This window comes from Balaenoptera ricei, chromosome 3 (genome assembly GCF_028023285.1).
Source record: "Balaenoptera ricei isolate mBalRic1 chromosome 3, mBalRic1.hap2, whole genome shotgun sequence".
Taxonomy (NCBI): Eukaryota; Metazoa; Chordata; class Mammalia; order Artiodactyla; family Balaenopteridae; genus Balaenoptera; species Balaenoptera ricei.
In genome coordinates this window covers 181,110,849-181,136,497 of record NC_082641.1, presented here as the reverse complement: position 1 = coordinate 181,136,497, position 25,649 = coordinate 181,110,849, and the positions used below count along the sequence as shown (strand labels likewise).

The 25,649-nt window shown below is 51.7% G+C and overlaps 2 protein-coding genes across 3 annotated transcripts in view; one reads left to right on the top strand and one right to left on the bottom strand.

The window, feature by feature from the left end:
- Positions 1-72: 72 nt before the first annotated feature.
- On the bottom strand, positions 73-3,972 carry JSRP1 (junctional sarcoplasmic reticulum protein 1). 2 transcript variants are annotated; one of them, XM_059919908.1, is made up of 7 exons: positions 3,865-3,972; positions 2,779-2,931; positions 2,286-2,392; positions 2,107-2,209; positions 1,515-1,697; positions 733-824; positions 73-625 (listed from the first exon to the last, which is right to left on the bottom strand). In XM_059919908.1, the coding sequence occupies exons 2-7, from the start codon at positions 2,894-2,896 to the stop codon at positions 164-166; spliced, it is 1,065 nt and encodes a 354-aa protein (XP_059775891.1). In that variant the 5' UTR covers positions 2,897-2,931; positions 3,865-3,972; the 3' UTR covers positions 73-163. The 2 variants fall into 2 exon arrangements, with proteins under 2 accessions (XP_059775891.1, XP_059775890.1); XM_059919907.1 differs by having other exon boundaries at positions 2,355-2,392; positions 3,865-3,959.
- A 5,223-nt stretch (positions 3,973-9,195) lies between these two features.
- AP3D1 (adaptor related protein complex 3 subunit delta 1) overlaps positions 9,196-25,649 on the top strand; it is a 46,592-nt gene continuing 30,138 nt past the window's right edge. The window contains exon 1 of the mRNA XM_059918891.1: positions 9,196-9,520. Coding sequence (XP_059774874.1) covers positions 9,425-9,520 — 96 coding nt within the window. The 5' untranslated portion in view covers positions 9,196-9,424. The remainder of the gene's footprint in view (positions 9,521-25,649) is intronic.

The following is a 25,649-nucleotide window of genomic DNA, read 5'->3' as shown; positions in this document are numbered from 1 at the left end:
GCCTAAAGCTCCCCATCCCTGTCACTCAGGCCCCGGGCAGGTTCTGGGGTCCAGGCACAAAGGAGCAGGCGATGAGGGGGACCACAGCACTCGCTTTATTTGCTGGAACCGCGGGGCGGTCGAGCAGAGGTTCAGGGACCCCCGTGCAGGACCCAGGTCTGGCTCAGTCCCGCCCCTTGCCCGCGTGGCGCTTCTGGCGGCCGGGAGGCCGGTCCTCCTCGTCGGGGCGCCGCGGGGAGGCCCAGGCCTGCCTCTTCCTATGCTCGGGGTCTCTGGACTCTCCCGCCCATGCCCTATGGCCCCCTTCGCGTGCCTCCCAGCGTCGGGGTATGGCCTCCCCGGCAGCCCACGGCCTCTCCTCTTTCCGGGGCCTCTCCCTCCTCGGCCTCTCCTCCTTCTGTGGCCTCTCCTTCCGGGGCCTCTCCTTTCTTGGCCTCTCCTCCTTCTTCCGCCTCTCCTTGGGCCCTCGGTTGGCAAGCGGCACGCGCTCCTCCTCAGCGGCCTCCTCAGACTCCCCTTTGTCCTTCCCTGCAGCCCCGCTGCTCCCGGGAACCGCGGCCCTTTCCTCTACCTTCGCCGGGGGCTCCGGCGGTCCCAGTGGGGGGGCCCAGGCCACGGACTTTGGCTGCAACGCGGACAGTGTGGGGTGGTGGGGTCGGCGCAGGGTTCCACGGCCCAGGCCCCTTCCCCCAGTGAAGGCCCCACTGACAGGTCGCTTGAGGAAGTGCTTACCAGGGGTGACGCTGGCTCCTTCAGGGCCGAGCTCGGCGGGACCCACGGCTCAGGGACAGGCGCAGGGGCTTCCGCCTCCCCCGCCACGGCCTCTGGGAGGGGACGGGAGGGGATGCAAAACAGCCTGGCCCAGGGGACCGACCACTGCACACCGTCCATCCCCGCCCTTGCCCCCAGAGCCCCCTCTCCTTGGGGACATGCAAGGGGGCCCAGCCGGACCCCACCGGGTACGCTGAGGCTGGGCTGGGTCCCTCCGAGCCCCGGGAAGGGGTTCGGAGTCTCCGCTGCTGCGATGACCTTCCCTTCAAACCTCCCTCATTCAGGCTGCAAAAGGATGCTCCCGTTTCTCTGAGGGCCGCAGGAGCGCCCGCCCTGGCGCACAGAGAAAGCGGCACGCTACCGAACGGGGGCGCACACGCCCATCCTGGGCCTGCAAGGCCCGGGGTGGGAGTCGGGGGCGGTGAGGGTCGGTCACCGGGGAAGGGAGGTGCACCGAGGTCCTTGCTGGGGGGTGGGGGGGGCAGGGCTCCTCTTAAGGTCTATGGGAGGCGGGGGTCAAATCTGGTCCTGGAGAGAGGGACTGGGGCGCGACCGTCGGGGTGCACAAGGTCAGTCTGTCCCTGAGCAGGAAGTGCACGGGGCGGGGGAACCCCCCCTCACTCACAAGGTCCATACTGGGGGGAAGGGGGCGCGCACGGCCTAGAGTGGGATCGCACAGACCCGCCCCCTGGGCTGTCCGCGCTTCTGGGAGGGAGTAACCACGTGCGGAGGCGCAGGCTCACCGCGGCACAGCTGGAAGGCGGAGCCCAGCAGCGCCACGAGCGAGGCGAGCACCAGGCACTTGTTGAGCGTCAGGTGTCCCCAGAGCAGCTCCTCACTCAGGACCGGGGGCGGGGGCGGGGGCGGGGGCGGCGGCTGCGAGGGCGACGCGGCCTGCGCCTTCTTCCGCGCGGGGCTCCGGGGGCCTGCGGGAGCAAGTGCGGGCTGGGCGCAGGCCGCGTGGGGCCGACCCGCGGCTAAACTCAGTTCTGCCCTGCCCGGCTGTGCGGCCCTGGGCCGAGGAACTAAGCCCTAAGGGATTGGCCGCTTCACTGGGATGCCGAGAATATTCTAGAAGATAATTAGCTGAAGCTTAGTGGCACCTAAGCTGCTGTTATCATGAATTAGCAGAGGCTCCCACAGCCCACTGAGTTACGGCCTGTGACACCCAGACACCCCCCAGTCAGGAGCCCCATGCACGCTATCGCCCTGCCCCCCAGATCCAAGGACCCAGCCCAGGACCGATCCCCCACCCCCATGCTGGTCCACACCCACCCCCCACCTCACCCCTGCCTCCCGGAAACCCACTTGCTCCTGCTTTCAGCCTCTCCTTACCAGGTCCGGAGGCCACTTTGGCCACAGGCTCCTTTTCTGTTTTCTTGGGCCAAGCACCCACACCGCCTGCGGGGCTGCCCTCAGCTGCCGGCTCCTGAGAGTCCTGTGGGGAGTAACATGTCATCCTGGGTGTTTCCCTAAGGGAGACCAAACCCTTCCCATGGGCTGCAGAAACGCACCCTCTTGGCCAACATGTCCCCTACTCTAGGGGCACCCTGGGCTGAAACCCCAGGGCCCCGGCTACTCACACGGGGCCAGCTGCTGGAGTCGGCCAGCCTGGATGTCACTGTTGGCGGGAGAAGAGGGACAGTCACAGTCGTGGAAACCCCCAGGCTGATCCCACCCTCCGCTCAGTCCTGCTGGGTGGGGGGCAGGTGACTGCTCCCATTTTGCAGATTAGAAAGCAGACAGACTCAGAGGCAGCCTTGCACAAAGGCACACAGCACGTCACTGCCAGGCTGGGATTCAAACCCTGACCTGTGTGGCCCAGCAGCTGTGTTCTCTGGGCTCTTTACAAACCCCCGACACACTAATGGACACAGGTTGGAAATGGGGGGCATGGTTTAAGTCAGTCCAGTGTGGGAGGCTAAGTCCTGGTCCCTGACGGTGAGCCACCTGGCTCAACAGGAGGATGGGGGCGTGGGCTTCATCCTGTGGTACCCTCTTGGCTACCTTGAGCCCTGTCCTCCCGGGGCCGGCCTGGGCAGGGGTCAGGCAGTGCAGAGAGGTCCTCCTCCACTTGGCAACTGCCCAGGCCTCCATCCAGCTCCTCCAAGGCCCTGGTTGTCATGGAGACGTCTGAGAAGCAGCAGGTCCAGAGTCCGGCTTGGGGGGTAGGGGGAAGAGGCAACCTGCATCTGCTGAGCCCCTGGTATGAGCCTGGGCCTGGGCCTGACCTGGGGAGAAGGGGGCTCCCTACCTCCCCACACCGCCTTGCTCGTCCCTCTGCCTGGAGCCACCTTTCCTTGGTAGCTTCACACGCAGGGCACGGCCACAGCCCTCCGCCAGGCACCCTCCCTGACCCCCTCAGGCCTGCCTCAGGACCCCTCCTGACAGGCTGCTGGGCTGCTGGGGCCCAGAGTGGGCTGGGTTCTGGCCATGGTCACACAGAGGTGAGCAAAGAGCCCAAACCGGAACCCTTGGCCCCAGGGTCGGCTCATGTTCTCAGAGACCAGCGACTATTTTTATCCAGTGCCCGAGGCCAGCAGGACAGGCCAACGTGGGGCCCAGCCCCTCCTAGGCCCTTGCCCCCCTGGGGTCTCCCTTTGGACCATCCTCACCCCCTATTCCTGGCACCCAACCTCCCCCCAGACACCCTGGGTGTAGGAGCTCAAGCCCCAGCAGTCGGGACCAGCCTGGTTCTGGCCATGGCAGGCAGGGGCAGGGGTCCTTGGCCTGCAGACCCCAACGCTGGGGTCGCCACCTCCTCTGGCCGTCTCTGCTCCCATAGGGCAGATGAAGAAACTGAGGCTGGAGGTGGAACCGTGGGCCAGAGGTTGTGCAGAGCTGAAGCCAAACCCGTCTGTTGGCTTCCACAGCCCTGCTCTTTGGGGTCCCCAGGGTCTCCGGCGCCAGCGTTAGTGTGACCCATCCCTGGGGCCAGAGCAGGCCGTGGGGAAGGGGCCCAGTGGGCCAGGGGGTGCCCCTAAGGGTGTGTGTGGCAGCCACAGGAGTCGGGGACCCCCGTGGACCTCAGGGACGCCCTCCCAGATCCCAGGGACCCCCACTTCTGCCCAGGCCTCCCTCTGCCCCTCTTACCCCGCTGTTGCCACGCTGGGCCTGGTGGGCAGGATGGAGCACGGGGCTTGTGGCCCCAAGACAGACAGCAGCAGGTGGCTGGAGGCCGCGAGGTGGGCCAATCAGCTCCTCAGCCGCCGCGGGGGTGGAAGGAGGGCCAGCCTGAGGTCCCTGCTGGGGCACATCCCCACCTCGGAGCAGGGCCAGGCGCTGGCTCCACCCCCATGAGCACAAAGCCACCGCCAGGCTGGCCGCGGTGACTCTGGGAGTATTGCTTCCTCTTTCAGCCTCAGAAAAGAGGGTCCCGGGGGGCGGGAGCACCCACAAAGCGTGGTTACCTCGCCTTTATGAGCACCTGTTGTGTGCCGGACTCAGGAGCAGCTAAACAACCACATCCCTGTGGAGCCGGGGTCCATCAGGGAGGGCTTCAGGGAGGAGGATGACACCATCGAAAAGAACCCAGGCTCTGCTGGCTGACCCGGGTCAGGCACAGCTCAGAGGCCTTGGTTTCCTCATCTGGAAAGTGGGGTCATTTCCTCCCAGGGGGGCAGTGAGGCTCAACTGTGGGCTGTTGTTTTTTTTTTTTCTTTTAATTGAAGTATAGTTGATTTACAATGTTGTGTTAGTTTCTGCAGTACAGCAAAGTGTCTCAGTTATATGTATATATATTATTTTTTCATGTTCTTTTCCATTGTGGTTTATCACAGCATATTGAATATAGTTCCCTGTGCTTTATAGTAGGACCTTGTTGTTTATCCATCCTATATATACTATTTTGCATCTGCGAATCCCAAACTCCCAATCCATCCCTCTCCCACCCCCCTTTTCCCTTTGGCAACCACAAGTCTGTTCTCTATGTCTGTGAATCTGTTTTTGTTTTGTAGATAAGTTCATTTGTGTCATATTTTAGATTCCGTGTATAAGTGATATCATATATTTGTCTTTCTCTGACTTACTTCACTTAGTATGATAATCTCTAGTTGTATCTATGTTGCTGCAAATGGCATTATTTCATTCTTTTTTATGGCTGAGTAGTATTCTATTGTATATATGTACCACATGTTCTTTATCCATTCCTCTGTCGATGGACATTTAGGTTGTTTCCATGTCTTGGCTATTGTGAATAGTGATGCTAGGAATATAGGGGTTCACGTATCTCTTTGGATTAGAGTTTTGTCTGGATATATGCCCAGGAGCGGGATTGCTGGAACATACGGTAACTCTATTTTTAGTTTTTTGAGGAACCTCCATACCGTTTTCCATAGTGTCTGCACCAATTTACGTTCAATTGTGGGCTGCTTTTGTATCATCCCACCTAGTCACCCATCCACACCTTTGTTTAGTCAATCATCGAACACACACCACTCAGCCCAGCCCAGCTGTACGGGAAATTACTTTGTCATTTTCTTAAATAACAGCCTTATTGAGATACAGTTCATGTGCAATTCACTCTGTAAAGTGTACAATCCAGTGGTATTTAGTACATTCCCACAGTTGTGCCACAATCATCTCTATCCAGTTCCAGAACATTCCATCACCCCAAAAGAAGCCTGTCCCCATCAGAGTCACCCCCCATCCCCAGCCCCTGGCAACCAGGTATCCACTCTCTGTATCTGTGGATCTGCCTGTTCTGGACGTTTCCCATCAGTGGAATCACACACTGTGTGTCCTTCTGTGTCTGGCTTCTCTCACAGCATCGTGTTCTCAGGGTCTGTCCACGTTGTAGCGAGTGTCGGGGCGTCACCCCTTTTCATGGCTGAGTGACGCTCCCGTGTGTGGAGGGACCACATTGTGTGTATCCCTTCACTTGCATCTGACAGGGCTGGGATTAGGAGGAGGAGAGGAGGAGATTTGGTCAAGTGCAGGTTCAGATCCTGTCTTCCTGTAAAATGTTGATATACTGTTCATAGTGGATTTTTATGCATTAATTTTTAATTGTGGTAAAATACACATAAACATAAAATTCACCATCTTAACCATTTTTAGGCGCACAGCTCAGTGGCATTAAGTACCTTCACATTGCTGGGCAACCATCCCCACCATCCATCTCCAGAACTTTCTCATCTTCCCAAACTGAAACTCTGTCCCCATGAAACACTGACTCTCCATCACCTCCCCCAGCCCCTGGCCCCCACCATTCTACTTTCTGTCTCTGAATATGACTAGGGTTAAAACATACTGCTTCACACATCATGTAAGACCCTTACAAGCTTACATTTCCATTTCCACCTCCCATTCTGTATATACTATTGTTTTACTTCAAATATGATGTAAAATAAATCTCATAGTACATTGCTGTTAGTTTTTCTTTAAAAGGGAATTATCATCTGAAGACATTAAGAAATAATTATAGGGCTTCTCTGGTGGCACAGTGGTTAAGAATCCGCCTGCCAATATAGGGGACACGGGTTCGATCCCTGGTCCGGGAAGATCCCACATGCCGCAGGGCAACTAAGCCCATGCACCACAACTACTGAGCCTGCACTCTAGAGCCCACGAGCCACAACCACTGAGCCCCCATGCCACAACTACTGAGCCTGAGCTCTAGAGCCCACGAGCCACAACTACTGAGCCCGTGTGCCACAACTACTGAGCCCACATGCCACAACTACTGAGCCTGAGCTCTAGAGCCCACGAGCCACAACTACTGAAGCCCGAGCGCCTAGAATCCATGTTCCAAAATGAGAAGCCCCTGCAATGAGAAGCCTGTGCACGGTAACAAAGAGTAGCCCCCACTCACTGCAACTAGAGAAAGCCCGCACGAAGCAATGAAGACCCAACACAGCCAAAAATAAACAAATAAAAAATAAATTAATTTTTAAAAAACCCTGAATGCAGTAAGGAAGAGACTATTTAAAAAAGAAAAGAAAAAGAAATAATTATACTGGGACTTCCCTGATGGTCCAGTGGCTAAGGCTCTGCACTCCCAGTGCAGGGGGCCTGGTTTCGAGCCCTGGTCAGGGAAATAGATCCCGCATGCTGCAGCGAAGAGTCTGCATGCTGCAACTAAGACCTGGCATAGCCAAGTTAAAAAACAAAAAAATTGCATTAACCACATTTTTAGAATTTCTTGTGTTCTTCATTCCATTGCATAGATCCAAATCTCTGGTAACATTTCCTTCTGTCCAAAGAACTTCCTTTAACATTCCTTTCTTTTTTATTTTCTTTTTCTTTCTTTCTTTTTTTTTTTTTGGTGCCAAAACCTAGGAATGAAAACATTTCTTTTATTGTATGTCTACTGGCCACACATTCACTCAGCTTTTATTTATCTGAAAATAGGTATTTCCTGGGACTTCCCTGGTGGTCCAATGGTTAAGACTCGGCGCCTCCACTGAACAGAGAGCCTGGGTTCAATCCCTGGTCGGGGAACTAAGATACTGCATGCTGCGCGCGGCTTGTGGGGTCTTAGTTCCCCGACCAGGGATTTAACCCAGTCCCCCTGCAGTGGAAGCTCAGAGTCCTAACCACCGGACCACCGGGGAAGTCCCACTTTATCTCTGATTTCTAACACTTTAATTTATAATGTGCTTGGTTGTGCTTTTCTCTGTGTTTATCTCTCCTGGAGTTCATTGAGCTTCTTAGATTGTGGTTTTATAGTTACTATATTTGGAAACTTTGTGGCCATTCATTCTTTGATTTTTAAAAAAATAAATTTATTTATTTATTTATTTTTGGCTGCGTTGGGTCTTCGTTGCTGCGCGTGGGCTTTCTCTAGTTGCGGTGATTGGGGGCTACTCTTTGTTGCGGTGCGTGGGCTTCTCATGGCGGTGGCTTCTCTTGCTGTGGAGCACAGGCTCTAGGCGCATGGGCTTCAGTAGTTGTGGCACGTGGGCTCAGTAGTTGTGGCTCATGGGCTCTAGAGCGCAGGCTCAATAGCTGTGACGCACAGGCTTAGTTGCTCTGCGGCATGTGGGATCTTCCTGGACCAGGGCTCAAACCCATGTCCCCTGCATTGGCAGGCAGATTCTTAACCACTGTGCCACGAGGGAAGTCCCAGTGATTTGTTCTTTTTTGTTGCTGCATTATTCCGTTGTTGGATATACCACAGGAGTTAAATATCCATTTTACGTCAATGGACATTTGGATCGTTTTGAGTTTTGGGCTAATATAAATACGGCTGCTGTGAGCATTCTTGTCCAAGTCTTTGGTGGATGTATTTATACATTCTTGTTGGGTACAGTAGTAGAGTTGCTGGGTCAAAGGGCATACATACATTAGCTTTAAAAGATACAGCCAGGGGACTTCCCTGGCAGTCTAGTGGTTAAGACTCTGTGCTTCCACTGCAAAGGCTTCCAGTGTAGCTGTGTAGTTTTACATTCCTACCTGAAATGTAAGACAAGAGAGTTGCAGTTGCTCCACATCCTTGCAACACTTGAAATTGACAATCTTTCTAATTTTAGCCATTTTTATGGGGGTACAGAAATATCTCAGTGTGGTTTAAATTTACTTTTCCCTCATAACTGAGATACAGCAGCCTATTGGCCATTTGGATGTCTTCTTTTGTGAAACGCATATTCACAATCTTTTGCCATGTTTTAACTGGTTTGTCTTTTTCTTTGCGATTTGTAGGAATTTTTGTTTGGTTCTGCTTTATTTTCTGTTTAACCGTATTGTGGATATAAGTCCTTTGTCAGATATATGTATTGCTAATATCTTACCCCAGTTTGTGGCTTGCTTTTTTACTCTCTTTATGGTGGATCCCGGTGGGCAGGAACCAAGTGTATCATTCACTGGTCAGGCCTGGCACACAGTAGGCTGTCAATAAAGTAGTTCGCTGAATGAAAGACTGTGTTGAAGTCCTAGTTCTGGGCCTCAGTTTTTCCACTGGCCATGTTAATCCCTGTCCTGCCCATATCACAGGATTTTGTGAGACGTGGAGGAGACTCAGGATCGGTTCGCCGCAGACTCGGTTTTGAAGGTTCTCTGACACCATCAGCTTTTAGAATCAGAAAGGGCGGAGCTGGGTTCTTCTCCAGGAACCACCCTGGGAAGCTCCACGTGAGCGCGCCCGCCGATAGCAGGCCCCGCCCACAGATGGGCCCGCCCACACCTGTCACTTAGCTGAGGGGCGGGCCAGGGAGGGAGAGCCTAGGGGGCGTGGTTACAACCGGAATGAGGAAGTAGGTGGAGTTCCGGAGGTCACTGACCTATGAGAGGGAAGAGCCCTGAGCTGGAGGGGGCGTGGCCGAGCGGCCCGGAGGCCGTTGTCTGCGTTTCCATTGGGCTGTCTGGCGTCGTCAGGGAAACGCGGCGTCTCGGGGGGTGAAGGGGCGGGGTTTATAGGGAGGCGGGGCCTCTGGGGGCGGGCCGCCCGGTCCGGGTTACCGCCGTCAGCTGACCGGCCGCCATTTTGTCCGCCATTTGCAAGCGGCGCGGAGCCGGAGGGGAGGGGAGCGCGGCCTGCTGAGCGGGTCCGCTGCAGCCGCCGCCCCGCCAACCGCCGCCGACCTGGCCTGGGAGACCGCCCCGCCGCGGCGACTGGCAGCGCAGCGCTCCGCGGGCGGCAGACGCGGCCCCCAGGCCCCCTCAGGGCGCCTGGCCGCGGGCCTCCCGGGGTTCGGGCCCGGCGGCAGCCGCCGCGATGGCCCTCAAGATGGTCAAGGGCAGCATCGACCGCATGTTCGACAAGAATCTGCAGGACCTGGTGCGCGGCATCCGCAACCACAAGGAGGACGAGGTGAGCCCGGCGCGCCGGCCCGGGCCCGGATCCGAACCCGGACCCTCGCGCCGACCCAGTCCGACCCCGGCCCCGACCCCGACCCCGGCTCTGCCCCTGATTCCGGCCCCCAGCCCGCCCCGGAGGCCCCGCTCCCGGCTCGAGCCCCAGCTGTCCGCGGCCTGGGCCTCCGCACGCCCGCTCCGTCTCCGAGCCTCAGTTTACTGCCCGGCGTTGGGGGCCCGCCTCCTCCTCCCCGAGGGTGGCCCGGAAGAGACTTCACAGCCCACCCCCCGCCCCCCCAGCGGTGGATCTCCAATCTTGAATGTGTTTCTGGGTCTTCTGTTCAAAAGGGAGGGCCCCCGGCCCCGCCCCAGGCCTTGGACTCCTGGTTGGGGGACTCTCCTCTCCGCGGGTCGCCCCCGGAGGGAACCCCTGGTGGGCTAAACGCACGTCCAGGTCACTCCTTGGTGCCTGGCCCGGAACTGGGCCTTGCCTCGTGGGCCCGTGTCCCCGGGAAGGTGGGGCCGCGCCTTTTACGGTGTGAGGGGGTGGGGCAGCGGACGTCCTAGGCCGAAATGAGGAAGCCGCTCAGGGGTCCTGCAATAGGGAAGCAGACTTAAACTAGACACCCGAAAGTCGGTGGGAAAAGGTTTTCCATAAGTAATGTTGTAATCGTGGGCACCATTTTCTTCCCTCCCGCCACGCCCCAACCTGTGACCTAGATTTAGGAGGATCGGGGACAGTTAGTGACCACCAGGCCGCTGACTTCCATGGATGGAGGTCCAAGCCTGCACTTACACAGTGGGGTGTTGGAGAAGGTCCCCTTTTCCCGGCTGGAGAGTGAGACTGCCCGATGGAGAGCAGCTGTTGGACATCGTGCAGGTCCCACTACCAGATTCCACCCCGCCGGCCCTCACAGTGGCGCTCGGGAAGCCCAGCAGTACCCGGAGGAAGGTGCAGAGAAGTTAAGGAATTTGCTGGGAGGCACCAAGGGCCCTGGGCTCTGTCCTTCAGCTGAGGGCCTGAGTTCCTTGCCTCTTTGTCGCACTTTCTCAGAATGGGTGTGACCTCGCTGAAATGTAATTAGGTTGTTTTGGTTCATTTCTGTCACCCCTTCTCTTCTCTGGCTACACTTGGGTTTTGCATCAGGTTGGAAGCTCTGGCCAGCTGCGTTGGTTACAAGTGTAGGAAACTCTTGGTCTGATTTTCAGTTTCTCTTTGAGTTGAAAGAGTAGCTGGTTGGTCTGCATTTTATTTTATTTTAATTTTTAAAATATTTATTTATTTATTTAATTTATTTTTAGCTGCGTTGGGTCTTCGTTGCTGTGCGGGCTTTAGTTGCGGCGAGCGGGCTTCTCATTGCGGTGGCTTCTCTTGTTGCGGAGCATGGGCTCTAGGCGTGTGGGCTTCAGTAGTTGTGGCATGCGGGCTCAGTAGTTTTGGCTCGTGGGCTTAGTTGCTCCGCGGCATGTGAGATCTTCCCGGACCAAGGATGGAACCCGTGTCCCCTGCATTGGCAGGCGGATTCTTAACCACTGAGCCACCAGGGAAGCCCTGGCCTGCATTTTAGATACTAAGCATGGCTAAGTGAATTTGGAAGGTGTCTGCACCCTTAGATTTCTTTTTCTGTGCCGGTTGGTCTCCTGATTTTCCCGCCTTGGTTACTGGATGTTACTGAGCAGTCTGTTCCGGGATTCTGAGGAGGTGCCGAGGGGTCTTTCCAGTAGAGAGACGCACAATGCAGTTAAGGGGGTCTGCTTTTTACGGCGTGTGCCGGTCATCACTGGTAGTACCCTGGGCCGTGCTCTATTCATTTGGAATTGGTGGGGATTGATGGCGCTGTCCCCACAGGCTCGGAGCCCACTAAATGGGGTTTTGGTGGTGGAGGCGCTGGTGCTGGGAGTCCTCAAGGCCAGGTTCCACACGAATACTGCCCTTAGCCTGTTGGCGATTCCCACAGACGTGGCATCGGGATGTGGAGGTTTCCTCATCAGAAGAGTCGTGATCTGGAGGGTCATTACTGGTTCCAGATGTTCTGGAGCACAGCAGGTGGTTGTGGGGTGACTCTTCTAGCTCCAAGATGAGTTCTTCCCTTCTACCCCGCCCCGCCCCGCGCATTCCAGGGAAGACTTCTGGCAGCAGTATAGTTTACCCTCAAAGTAACAGATTTTTTTTTTTAAGGATTTACTTATTTTTTTATCTATTTAATTTATTTTTGGCTGCGTCGGGTCTTAGTTGCGGCGCGCGGGGTCTTCGTTGTGTGTGGACTTCTCTCTAGCTGTGGTGCGTGCGCTCTGTAGTTGTGGCGCGCGGGTTCCAGAGCACGTGGGCTCTGTAGTTCGTGGCACGCGGGCTCTAGTTGAGGCGCGTGGGCTTAGTTGCCCTGCGGCATGTGAGATCTTAGTTCCCCGGCCAGGGATCGAACCCACGTTCCCTGCATTGTAAGGCAGATTCTTTACCACTGGACCACCAGAGAAGTCCCCAAAGTAATAGATTTTAGCTTAAAACTTCTGTGCGGCACCACAGAAGTGAGGCTTAGCGGTGACTTTAAAAGCCATGTGGAAAGGCAGCGTGGTTTAGTGTGTGACGTTTGGGAGACCCGCATCCTGGTTCTTGGGTCTCTTTGGGTGACCTGGGGAGAGCCCCCTGATGTTTTGAAGTGGGGGTGACAGCCACCTCTCCACCTTGCTGAGTGCCTGTGAGGGTGCAGCAAGTGATAGAATGCAGGCTTCTGTGAGCCCCCAAAAGAAGAAACTAGAAAATCTGGACCACTGGTGGAGTAAACTTGTTTTTTGAAACTTTTGTTTCAGCTTATGATACTAAGTGTATGCATGCCTGTGAGTTGGGTTACCATGGAAAATGTATGTTTTCCAATGAGTCAAAGAAGTTTGAGAAACAGTGGGCTAATTCACCTGTTTCTTGGATGCTTGAGTTTGCTTCAGTTCCTAAGATACAGTACAGGTAATGTTGGCAGGTAGGTGGAAATTCACTTGCGAATGTCCTTGCTTCCAAAACTTGGGTATGACTAGGAAAAAACAAATGACTTTTTAACATTTCATTCTTATGAGTATTTTTCATGTTTTGGGGAAAGGTTTTTCTTTCAGTCTTTTAAATTATACCCATAACTTTTTGTAATGAGCTTAGCGTTTATTTTTTTTATTTTTTTTAATTTTTATTTATTTATTTATTTATGGCTGTGTTGGGTCTTCGTTTCTGTGCAAGGGCTTTCTCTAGTTGCGGCATGTGGGGGCCACTCTTCATCGCGGTGCGTGGGCCTCTCACTATCGCAGCCTCTCTTGCTGCGGAGCACAGGCTCCAGACGCGCAGGCTCAGTAGTTGTGGCTCACGGGCCCAGCTGCTCCGCGGCATATGGGATCCTCCCAGACCAGGGCTCGAACCCGTGTCCCCTGCATTGGCAGGCAGACTCTCAACCACTGCGCCACCAGGGAAGCCCGAGCTTAGCGTTTATTAAGTCAAAAGGTAACATTCTTCTCCCCAGAAGTCAATTTGAGAATTTTTTCTGTGCGTAGAAATTGAGAGAGGTTCTGTCTGTTAAGATTCTGTCCTGTTCTTGCCTGTTAGCCTTCCTGAGTGCTGTCCACGCACGCCAGGCGCTCCTGAGGGCTCAGCCCTCACGAGTGTGGGTTCCACGTGGGGGCACTGCAGTTTAGGTACCCTGCCCCCCAGTGGCATTGAGGTGGGTTCCATGTTTTCTGTTTGGTGCCACAGCTTATTCCATCGGGCGACACTCAGCAGTATCAGCCAGGGTTTGGGTGGTGTCTGAGCGTTTTCTCCTGGGTCTAAAAATTTCCGAACCACTTAACTGAAGTTTCTGAACTTTATTTTTAATTTATTTATTTACTTTTAAAATATTTATTTAGTTGCACTGGGTCTTAGTTGCAGCACACAGGCTCCTTAGTTGTGGCATGTGAACTCTTAGTTGCAGCATGCATGTGGGATCTGACCAGGGATTGAACCCAGGCCCCCTGCGTTGGGAGCACAGAGTCCTATCCACCGCACCACCAGGGAAGTCCCCTGAACTTTATTTTTATTTATTTATTTTAAATTTTTTTAAATTTTGTTTATTTTTTTGGTTGCGTCGGGTCTTCGTCGCAGTGCACGGCCTCAGTGGTTACGGCGCATGGGCTTAGTTGCCCCGTGGCATGTGGGATTTTAGTTCCCCGACCAGGGATCGAACCCGCATCCCCTGCGTTGGAAGGCGAATTCTCAACCACTGGACCACCAGGGAAGTCCCGTCCCAAAGTTTCTGAACTTTAAAAAATTCAGTTTTAACTGTGTATGGTCGGCTGTGTGTATCTGCAGGTTCTGTATTTGCCAGTTGTGGATTGAAAGTATTTTTTAAAAAAATTCCAGAAAGTTTCGGGACTTCCCTGGTGGTCCAGTGGTTAGGACTCCATGCTCCCAACGCAGGGGGCCTGGGTTCGATCCCTGGTCAGGGAACTAAGATCCCGCACAAAGCAACGAAGATCCCGCGTGTTGCAACTAACACCTGGCACAGCCAAATAAATAAATAAGTAAATATTTTTTTAAAGCGTATATCATATATGTGCTGTTACATACATTAAACACATTTAAAAAAATTTCCAGAAAGTTTCAAAAAGCAAGACTTGAATTTGCTGAACGCAGGCAACCATTTACACAGCAGTTGCATCGTATCAAGTATTGTAAGTCATCTAGAGATGATTTAAAGTGTACCGGAGGCTGTGTGCACGTTGTATGCAAGTCTGCGCCATTTTATACAAGGGACTTGAGCGTCTGAGGATTTCGGTGTCTTCGGAGGTCCTGGAGCCAGTCCCCCACAGATACCAAGGGGTGACTGTAGAGAGGTATTTTGAAATTGGGTATAATCTGGGATTAAGATGGAACTGTGTGAAGTGCTGATATTCTAGTGCTTCTGACCTCAAAAATGGCAATTTCTTGGGGTTTAACCTGGTGCCGAGGTGTGCGGGGCTGACCCTCGCTCCGGGGACAGTGACTGAAGCACATGTCATGTCTGGCACGGCTAAGCGCTTGGTGCTTTTAAACTATTTCTGTAAGATTCCTTTTATTTTAACAGCTTCTGAGGAGAGTGGAGATAGGACGTTTAGTAAATAGGTTGTTACCCTAAGTCAGGGTCTCTCCCCCTCGGCACTGCCCACATCAGGGCCGGGTCATCCTCTGAGGGGGGCCGGCCTGGGCGCTCTGGGGTGTGGAGCAGCATCTCTGGCCCCGCCCATCTGATACCAGGCCATGCCCAGTCTTGACAACCACAATGTCCCCAGACGTGGCCGTGCCCCCTGGGGGGGTGGGATTGCCCAGATGAGAACCCCTGACCCAAACTGATAAAGGAAAATTTCCCAGAATTCCCTAATGCTGGCCCTTCATCCAGGTGTCCCTTGTCCCCTGTGTTGTCATCGTGTTGTTGGACCCTGTGCTATTGTGAGATAAGATGGCCTTTGTCCCTGCTCCTGTCGCAGAGCTCCTGGAACTTGTGTCGTTTCCTAAGCAACAGAGGTACTAGGGGCATCCTTGTTGGGATATTCGGTCTCTGCCCCTGGTTCCTGACACTGACCTGCTGAATCCCTTGGGGTTTCCTGGATGATGGGGGTGTCTTTTGTTCTAATGAGATGCTCCTGGGTGGGACTGGTCACAAGAAAGACCAGGCCGTGGTTTGAAGCTTCACACCCGCTCTCCCGCCAATCCTTCAGAGAGGGTAGAGGGGCTGCAGGTGGAGTTAATGATGGATCATGCCTACGTGATGAAGCTTCCATAAAAATCTAAAGTATGAGGTTCAGGGAGGTTCTCGGTTGGTGAAAGCATCCATGTGCCAGGAGGGTGGTGCCCCCCAGTGCCACGAGAACAGAAGCTCTGCCTCCCGACCCGCTGGACCCCACCCTCTCTGCCTCTTCGTCCAGCTGTTTATCTGTATCCTTTGTTGTGCCTCTCGCAGTGCGATAAACTGGAAAACATGAGTAAGTGCTTCCCTGCGGAGAAGCGGGTCACGGGAACTCTGGTTTATTGCTGGCGGGTGTGTGAGGTGGGGACAGACCTGTGGCTGAGCCCTCAGCCTGTGGGGTCTGCGCTGACACCGGGCAGAGAGGGTCAGATCCGAACTGAGTTTTGGGACACCCAGCTGGTGTCAGGGAGTCGGTCATTGTGTGGGAGGCCCGCGCTGGAGGTCAGAGTGAAGGGAAACGGGGAGGTTTCCTAGACAGCCCACAGGGTGGGTCTCCTAGATTTGTGTGTTTTTTTTGAACTCTTGTTAGTTGTGAAGTATATAATGCACATTCGTACAGCTGAAGTATTATGATAATTATCCTAAGTTCTCCAAGGGTAATTTCCTTGCCTTGCTTATAGTTTTGTCCCTTAAATGTCCCTGAACGTCTCGCTTACTTCTGCTTGCAGGCTGGTGTCAGTGGCCACCTCTGTCGCTCGCTGCTGCAGGGAAGGGCCACGGTGGCTTGTTTGCTTTGGTCGCCAGCAGGGGTCTGCTGTGGTTGATTTATCCTTCAGACTGTTGCCGGACCTCTGGGTTGTTTCCTGCCTGGGGCATTTGATGAAGCTTCGTGGGAGGGCAGTCACTGCAGCGTGGGCAGGAGCAGCCTTGGCCTCCAGGGCGGTGTCACGACCACTAGAAGCGCTCCTGTGGCTCCTGTTCCCAGCAGCAGCCGCCGCGGCCTCGCCTGCCTTTACTCTTTCCTCGGCGTAGTGCTGTCTGCAGCCTTCGTGACGCTGTCTGCCTGAGCCTCCGTGCCCGAGTCTGGGCACTGGTGCCCGATAAGACCAGAACGGAGGATTCGGGGCGGCACTCTGGGGAGGCCGAGCCTCGGGAGACAGCGAGGGGGGCGTGCCCGTCCTGCCTGTGCCCGCCTCGGACCCGGGCACAGCCTGGGGGGCCCGGGACTCGGCCACGGATCGGCTGCAGGGCCGCAGTCAAGCCTCAAGCTTCCCGACCTTCGACCCCCAGCCCGTCCCCCGAGCAGAGCTCCCAGCACAAGGCTCTCAGCTCTCCCTGACTTGGAGGCGTTATTCACAGGGCGAGGCCCGGCGCAGTGGGTGGCCAGGCTGCGGGCGGGTGGCAGTTGTGAGGACCAAGTCTGTAGTGGGCTGTGTCTGTGCGGGTCATCAGCTCCTGGGAATGCTCATTTGCATAACAATTCCAGGAGGTTGAAAGGCAGGAGCGGGGGCGGTGCAGTGGTTAGGACTCCAGGTTTCACTGGGTGCAGTGGTTAGGACTCCAGGTTTCACTGCTGAGGGCGTGGGTTCAATCCCTGGTCGGGGAACTAAGATCCCGCAAGCCGTGTGGTGTGGCCAAAAGTATTAAAAAAAAAAAAAAAAAAACAGGGAAGGAATGGTGGCCTAGGTAGGCTCGATGCTAGGGTGCCCCCTTGGCACTGTGGACTCTGGGGCCTGCTCATCCCCTGGGGGGCGTCCGTCCTGGGCACTGGGGTGTGGAGCAGCCTCCCGGGCCCCACCCACTGCCTCCAGACCCTCCAGTCCGAGGACCGGGACGTCCCAGGTGTGGCCTGGCGTCCCCTGGGGGCACGGCCTTTGCGCTGGGAGCTCTGCTGGGGGTCGGGCTGGGGGTCGAAGGTCGGGAAGCCGGAGGCTTGACTGCGGCCCCATGGCCGAGTCCCGGGCCCCCCGGCTGCGCCCGGGTCCGCGGCGGGCACAGGCAGGACGGGCACGCCCCCCTCGCTGTCTCCCGAGGCTCGGCCTCCCCAGAGTGCCGCCCCGAATCCTCCCACCTGGTCTTGTCGGGCGCCAGCGCTTACTTGGGCGCGGAGGCTCAGGGTGAGCCCTGGTGCCACCGTCACTGTCCACTGCCGGGGGACCCCGGCGCTGAGGGTCTCCTCCTTCTCCACTTGAATGACTCGGGCCCTGGAGGCCACTGCTGGGCGGCCGGGTCTCCGGGCCGCTGTCACCCTGCAGGGAGGAGGGTCGCTGTTCCGGTGTAGACTAGTGCTGTGAGCATTTGCAGAACCAGAGGCGCAGGCCCGTCGGGTCACATGTCGTCGAATAACGTCTTTCCATTCTGGTGGCAACGAAGTGGTTTTTCTCTGTGTGGCTTTATTGAGACAGTATGGTTTATATAGCTTAGCATCCACCTGCTTGAAGTGTGAAATTCAGTGAAGGTTTTAGTGTATATACAAAAGCGCACAGCCGTCAGCACGATCTACCTTTACATTTCCGTCACCCCACCAGAGATGCTGTCCCCACTCTACGGTCCCCATTTCCCCTCCCCCAGCCCCCAGCCCCCACCCATCTGCTTCTGTCTCTGCCGAGGTGGGGCTCCAGTCTGGGCCAAGGGCGACTGGGTGACGAGAAGGGCCATGGTTGGCCGTCAGGAGCTGCTTGACCTGTCTGCGTGGGGTCCCGGGGGCTGAGCACGGGGACGAGGGGCTCGTGGGGTGGACGGGGTGGCAGTGGTCCCGGATGGGCTGTCTGGCCTCTGTCCGTTGCACTGCTCAGCGCCGAGCCCTGGCTGTGTTCGTTGCTGGGATGGTGACGGGTCCTGACCCCAGGGTGGGCCTCAGCTCGGGCTTCTGCAGGAGGCCTGGCTCTTCCGGCTGCAGAGGCGCCGGCGCCCATCCCTGGCCAGGTGAGCACAGGACAGCGCCTTCCTTGTGGGTCCTGCTTGCATCTCGTCAGGAGAAGTCCTCTCGTCTCGACACTGACTCGCCTACGTTTCTGGGTTAAAATGTTAATATTTTCTTGTGGAAGCGATGGTCGTAGATGGCAGCTGGGTTGTTCTTGGCAAGGTGGATGGAATAACGGGGAGAGCCCTCCCTGGTCGCGTATCGTAACGACTTCTGAAATGTTTCTGGTCTGACACTGGCATGCCCTGGAAATGCTGCTGTCGTTACACCCATCTCTGGCAGCGGCGGTGGTGGTCTCAACCCGTCCAAGCCTCCAAAGGTCTGAGCACGCTGGCGCTGGTGCTCACGAGAGCAGGGTGCTGAGGCTCTGGGTCCCGAGCCGGGGCGCCCGCGAGCAGCTGTGGGTGGTGGCAGGACCGGCATGTTGGGACGATCCGGAGAGCACCTGTGGGAGACGGCAGGGGACGAGGCAGCAGAGAAGATGTCGCCCAGGTGGTGGACGGAGCATCCAGCCGATGCAGTGTCCCTCAGCGCTGAGGGGAAAGCCGTCAAGCCACGGAGGACACGCAGGAGCCTGAAGTGCACGTGACCGAGAGGAAGAAGCCAGTCTGTAAGGCTACACGCTGTGATTCCAACTCTGGGACATTCTGGAAAAGGCAGGACTCTGGAGCGGGGGGGAAGGATCAGTGGTGCGGGGGTTGGGGGGAGGAGAGATGAATAGGCAGGGCCCAGAGGGGTTTTAGGGCAGTGAAACTACGCCGTGTGACGCCGTAACAGTGGATGTGGGTCAGTGAACGTGTGTGCAAACCCACAAACCAGTGAACCTCCGTCAGCTGTGGCTGCTGGGTGATAACGAAGTGTCCGTGTAGATTCGTCAGCTGTAACACACGTCGCACTGGTGGGGGATACTGCTAGTGGGGACGCTGTGCACACGTGGGGCGGGGGGTGGGAAACCTCTGCCTCCCAGTCAGTTTTGCTGTGAACCTAAATCTCTTAAAAAGAGTCCAAAAGAAAAGTCCAGCGTCCAGCTGCGTGGTTTTGCAGCCTGCCAGCACCTCAGGGTCAATGGCAGCTTCTCTGGGCCTCGGCCCTCGAGGTCTGACTCCACTCCTCTGGGAGGGCCTGGGGATCCTGAGGATTTTTAAGTGTCCCAGGGAACTCTGCTGAGCAGGCAGTATTGAAATGGCTGTTTTATTATAGCTGCGGGGTTCGTATATGAGGGAAGTTTGTATCCTTTGTTCTCAGGTAAATTCTGAATCACACCTCCGTTTCAGTACTGTTTGCTCTGTGGTGAAGTGTGACCCTGCTCAGAACAGGCCGAGGTGTTTGAGAATTTCATCATGCTTGCATCTCCAACTTCTTTTTTGGAAAACAGTGTCAGTGATATGTGATAGCTATTTATACTTTAGATCTTAAAATATTTCTATTTCATGTTTTTGATACAGACAGGCCTTATTTTTTTGCGCTTCCCTTCGTTGTGCTTCGCAGATACTGCGTTTTTCACAAATGGAAGGTCTGTGGCGACCCTGCAGGGAGCACGCCTGTCGCCGCCATTTTTCCAACAGCATTTGCTCACTTCCTGTCTCTGTGTCACATTTTGGTAATTCTCACAAGTTTTCAAACTATCTCATTATTACGTGATGGTGATCTGTAGTCTGTGATCTCTGATGTTACTCTTGCCGTTGTTTTGGGGCTCCACGAACCTCGCCCACGTAAGACGTGACATAATCGATTGTTGAAACGACAACAAAGCATTTAGAATATTACATAACTTAGTTGATAAAGGGTTTGAGAGCATTGACTCGAACTGTGAAGGAAGTTCTCCTTCGGGTAAAATGCCATCAAACAGTATCAGACGCCACGGAGAAACTGTTCGTGAGAGGAAGAGGCCACCGATTCGGCAGACTTCATTGTTGTCTTATTTTAAGAAATGGCCACGGCCGCCCCGTCCACAGCATCAGGGCAGGACCCGCCACCAGCAAAAAGATTATGACTCGCTAGGAATTCCCTGGCGGTCCAGTGGTTAGGACGACTTGACGCTTTCACTGTTGAGGGCTCAGGTTCAATCCCTGGTCGGGGAACTCAGATCCTGCCCCCCCCCCCCCAAAAAAATGATGGCTTGCTGAAGGCTCAGATGATGGTTAGCATTTTTTAGCAATAAAGTAATTTTAATTAAGGTTTGTATGTTGTTTTTTTAGACATAATGCTACTGCACACCTGGCAGACTACAGAATAGCGTGAACGTAACTTTTACGTGGGACTTGCTTTACTGTGATATTCGCTGTATTGAGGTGGTCTGGAACCCTTCCTACAATATCTCTGAGGTCTGCCTGTATAATTTCCTGGATCTAGATCATGTCTGTGTACCTTGGCCATTTTTTTTTCTTTTTTTGTGAAAAGGAGAGTAAATAGTTCTTTGTTAGCAATGCTGTGTGTAAATAAGACTGCAAAGACTAATCATTCTCTCCCACGTTCCTTACTTTAACTTCATGTGTGTAACTATGTTTTAGATAAATATTTAAATACTCTCAAGGGAATATGAAACATTATTTTTTAAATTTATTTATTTAAACATCTTTGTTGGAGTATAGTTGCTTTACAGTGGTGTGTTAGTTTCTGTTGTACAGCAAAATGAATCAGCTATATGTGCACGTATATCCCCATATCCCCTCGCTCTTTCATCTCCCTCCCACCCTCCCTGTCGCACCCCTCTAGGTGGTCACCAAGCACTGAGCTGATCTCCCTGTGCTATGCGGCTGCTTCCCACTAGCTAGCTATTTTACATTTGGTAGTATATATAAGTCCATGCCACTCTCTCACTTCGTCCCAGCTTACCCTTCCCCCTCCCCACGTCCTCAAGTCCATTTTCTACGTCTGCGTCTTTATTCCTGTCCTGGCCCTAGGTTCATGAGAACCATTTTTATTTTTAGAGTCCAAATATATGTGTTAGCATACAGTATTTGTTTTTCTCTTTCTGATTTACTTCACTCTGTATGACAGACTCCAGGTCCATCCACCGCACTACAAATAACTCCATTTCGTTTCTTTTTATGGCTGAGTAATATTCCATTGTATATACGTGCCACATCTTCTTTATCCATTCATCTGTCGATGGACACTTATTGCTTCCATGTCCTCACTGTTGTAAATAGTGCTGCAGTGAACATTGTGGTACATGACTCTTTTTGAATTACGGTTTTCTCAGGGCATATGCCCAGTAGTGGGACTGCTGGGTCATATGGTAGTTCTGTTTTTAGTTTTTTAAGGAATCTCTACACTGTTCTCTGTAGTGGCTGTATCAATTTACATTCCCACCAACAGTGTAAGAGGGTTCCCTTTTCTCCACACCCTTTCCAGCATTTTTGTTTGTAGATTTTTTGATGATGGCTGTTCTGACCGGTGTGAGGTGATACCTCATTGTAGTTTTGATTTGCATTTCTCTAATGAATAGTGATGTTGAGCATCTTTTCATGTGTTTGTTTGCAATCTGTATATCTTCTTTGGAGAAATGTCTATTTAGGTTTTCTGCCCAATTTTTGGATTGGTTTTTTTTTTTTGATATTGAGCTGCATGAGCTGCATGTATATTTTGGAGGTTAATCCTTTGTCAGTTGCTTCATTTGCAAATATTTTCTCCCATTCTGAGGGTTGTCTTTTCATCTTTTTTATGGTTTCCTTTGCTGTGCAAAAGCTTTTAACTTTCATTAGGTCCCATTTGTTTATTTTTGTTTTTATTTCCATTTTTCTAGGAGGTGGGTCAAAAAGGATCTTGCTGTGATTTATGTCATAGAGTGTTCTGCCTATGTTTTCCTCTAAGAGTTTTATAGTGTTTGGCCTTACATTTAGGTCTTTAATCCATTTTGAGTTTATTTTTCTGTATCGTGTTAGGAAGTGTTCTAATTTCATTCTTTTACATGTAGCTGTCCAGTTTTCCCAGCACCACTTATTGAAGAGGCTGTCTTTTCTCCATTGTATACCCTTGCCTCCTTTATCAAAGATAAGATGACCATATGTGCGTGGGTTTATCTCTGGGCTTTCTATCCTGTTCCATTGATCTATATTTCTGTTTTTTGTGCCATTCCCATACTGTCTTGATTACTGTAGCTTTGTAGTATAGTCTGAAGTCAGGGAGCCTGATTCCTCCAGCTCCATTTTTATTTCTCAAGATTGTTTTGGCTATTTGTGGTCTTTTGTGTTTCCATACAAATTGTGCAGTTTTGTGTTCTAGTTCTGTGAAAAATGCCATTGGTAGTTTGATAGGGATTGGACTGAATCTGTAGATTGCTTTGGGTAGTACAGTCATTTTCGCAATGTTGATTCTTCCAGTCCAAGAACATGGTATATCTCTCCATCTGTTTGTATCATCTTTAATTTCTTTCATCAGTGTCTCATAGTTTTTTGCATACAGGTCTTTTGTCTCCTTAGGTAGGTTTATTCCTAGGTATTTTATTCTTGTTGTTGCAATGGTAAATGGGAATGTTTCCTTAATTTCTCTTTCAGATTTTTCATCATTAGTATATAGGAATGCAAGAGATTTCTGTGCATTAATTTTGTATCCTGCTACTCTACCAAATTCATTGATTAGCTCTAGTAGTTTTCTGGTAGCATCTTTAGGATTTTCTATGTATAGTATCATGTCATCTGCAAACAGTGACAGCTTCACTTCTTCTTTTCCAATTTGGATTCCTTTTATTTCTTTTTCTTCTCTGCTGTGGCTAAAACTTCCAAAACTATGTTGAATAATAGTGGTGAGAGTGGGCAACCTTGTCTTGTTCCTGATCTTAGTGGAAATGGTTTCAGTTTTTCACCATTGAGAATGATGTTGGCTGTGGGTTTGTCATATATGGCCTTTATTATGTTGAGGTAGTTTCCCTCTGTGCCTACTTCCTGGAGAGTTTTTATCATAAATGGGTGTTGAATTTTGTCAAAAGCTTTTTCTGCATCTGTTGCGATTATCATATGGTGTCTGATCCTTTTAATGTGCTGTTGGATTCTGTTTGCTCATGTTTTGTTGAGGATTTTTGCATCTGTGTTCATCAGAGATACTGGCCTGTAGTTTTTTTGTGTGACATCTTTGTCTGGTTTTGGTATCAGGGTGATTGTGGCCTCAGAATGAGTTTCGAAGTGTTCCTCCCTCTGCTATATTTTGGAAGAGTTTGAGAAGGATAGGTGTTTGCTCTTCTCTAAATGTTTGATAGAATTCGCCTGTGGAGCCATCTGGTCCTGGGCTTTTGTTTGTTGGAAGATTTTTAATCACAGTTTCAATTTCAGCGCTTGTGATTGGTCTGTTTGTATTTTCTGTTTCCTCCTGGTTCAGTCTTGGAAGGTTGTGCTTTTCTAAGAATTTGTCCATTTCTTCCAGGTTGTCCATTTTATTGGCATATAGTTGCTTGTAGTAATCTCTCATGATCCTTTGTATTTCTGCAGTGTCAGTTGTTACTTCTCTTTCATTTCTAATTCTGTTGATTTGAGTCTTCTCCCTTTTTTTTTTTGATGAGTGTGGCTAATGGGTTATCAATTTTGTTTATCTTCTCAGAGCCAGCTTTTAGTTTTATTGATCTTTGGTATTGTTTCGTTCATTTCTTTTTCATTGATTTCTGATCTGATCTTTATGATTTCTTTCCTTCTGCTAACTTTGGGTTTTGTTTGTTCTTCTTTCTCTAATTGCTTTAGGTGTAAGGTTAGGTTGTTTATTTGAGATTTTTCTTGTTTCTTGAGGTAGGATTGTATTGGTATAAACTTCCCTCTTAGAACTGTTTTTGCTGCATCCCATAGGTTTTGGGTCATCATGTTTTCATTGTCAGTTGTTTTGAGGTATTTTTTGATTTCCTCTTTGATTTCCTCAGTGATCTCTTGGTTATTTAGCAGTGTATTGTTTAGCCTCCATGTGTTTGTGTTTTTTACAGTTCTTTTCCTGTAATTGATATCTAGTCTCATAATGTTGTGGTTGGAAAAGATACTTGATACGATTTCAATTTTCTTAAATTTACCAAGGCTTGATTTGTGACCCAAGATATGGTCTATCCTGGAGAATGTTCCATGAGCACTTGAGAAGAAAGTGTATTCTGTTGTTACTGGATGGAATGTCCTATAAATATCAATTAAGTCCATCTTGTTTAATGTGTTATCTAAAGCTTGTGTTTCCTTATTTATTTTCATTTTGGATTATCTGTCCATTGGTGAAAGTGGGGTGTTAAAATCCCCTACTATTATTGTGTTACTGTCGATTTCCCCTTTTATGGCTGTTGGCATTTGCCTTATGTATTGAGGTGCTCCTATGTTGGGTGCATAAATATTTACAATTGTTGTATCTTCTTGGATTAATCCCTTGATCATTATGTAGTGTCCTTCCTTGTCTCTTGTAATAGTCTTTATTTTAAAGTGTATTTTGTCTGATATGAGAATTGCTACTCCAGCTTTCTTTTGATTTCCGTTTTCATGGAATATCTTTTTCCATCCCCTCACTTTCAGTCTGTATGCGTCCCTAGGTCTGAAGTGGGTCTCTTGTAGGCAGCATATATATGGGTCTTGTTTTTGTATCCATTCAGCCAGTCTGTGTCTTTTGGTTGGAGCATTTAATCCATTTACACTTAAGATAATTTTTTTAAATTAATTATTTATTTATTTTTGGCTGCATTGGGTCTTTGTCGCTGCATGCAGGCTTTCTCTAGTTGCGGCGAGCAGAGGCTACTCTTCGTTGCAGTGCGCGGGCTTCTCATTGCGGGGGCTTCTCTTGTGGGGCACGGGCTGTAGGTGCGTGGGCTTCAGTAGTTGTGACACGCGGGCTCAGTAGTTGTGGCTCGCAGTTTCTAGAGCGCAGGCTCAGTAGTCGTGGTGCACGGGCTTAGTTGCTCCGCGGCATGTGGGATCTTCCCGGACCAGGGCTCGAACCCCATTGGCAAGCAGATTCTTAACCACTGCGCCACCAGGGAAGCCCTAAGATAATTATTGATATGTATGTTTCTATTACCATTTTCTGAATTGTTTTGGGTTTGTTATTGTGCGTCTTTTCCTCTTCTTGTGTTTCCTGCCTAGAGAAGTTCTTTTAGCGTTTGTTGTAAAGCTGGTTTGGTGGTGCTGAATTCTCTTAACTTTTGCTTATCTGTAAAGGTTTTAATTTCTCCATCGAATCTGAATGAGATCCTTGCTGGGTAGAATAACCTGGGTTGTAGGTTTTTCCCTTTCATCACTTTAAATATGTCCTGCCATTCCCTTCTGGCTTGCAGAGTTTCCGCTGAAAAATCAGTTGTTAACCTTATGGGCATTCCCTTGTATGTTGTTTGTTGCTTTTCCCTTGCTGCTTTCAATGTTTTTTCTTTGTATTTAATTTTTGATACTTTGATTAATATGTGTCTCTCGGCATGTTTCTCTTTGGGTTTATCCTGTATGGTACTCTCTGTGCTTCCTGGACTGGATGGACTATTTCCTTTCCCATGTTAGGGAAGTTTTCGACTATAATCTCTTTAAATATTTTTTCAGACCCTTTCTTTTTCTCTTTTCTTCTGGGACCCCTATAATTCGAATGTTGGTGCTTTAATGTTGTCCCAG

Bases quoted from the DNA above. Each gene is read 5' to 3' on its own strand.
- JSRP1 (XM_059919908.1), bottom strand. From the start codon at position 2,896: ATGACAACCAGGGCCTTGGAGGAGCTGGATGGAGGCCTGGGCAGTTGC. The intron at 825-1,514 runs GTGAGCCTGCGC...GTCCCCTCCCAG, and splicing joins CGCCTTCCAGCTGTGCCGCG to AGGCCGTGGCGGGGGAGGCG. The intron at 626-732 runs GTAAGCACTTCC...TCCGCGTTGCAG, and splicing joins AGGAGCCAGCGTCACCCCTG to CCAAAGTCCGTGGCCTGGGC.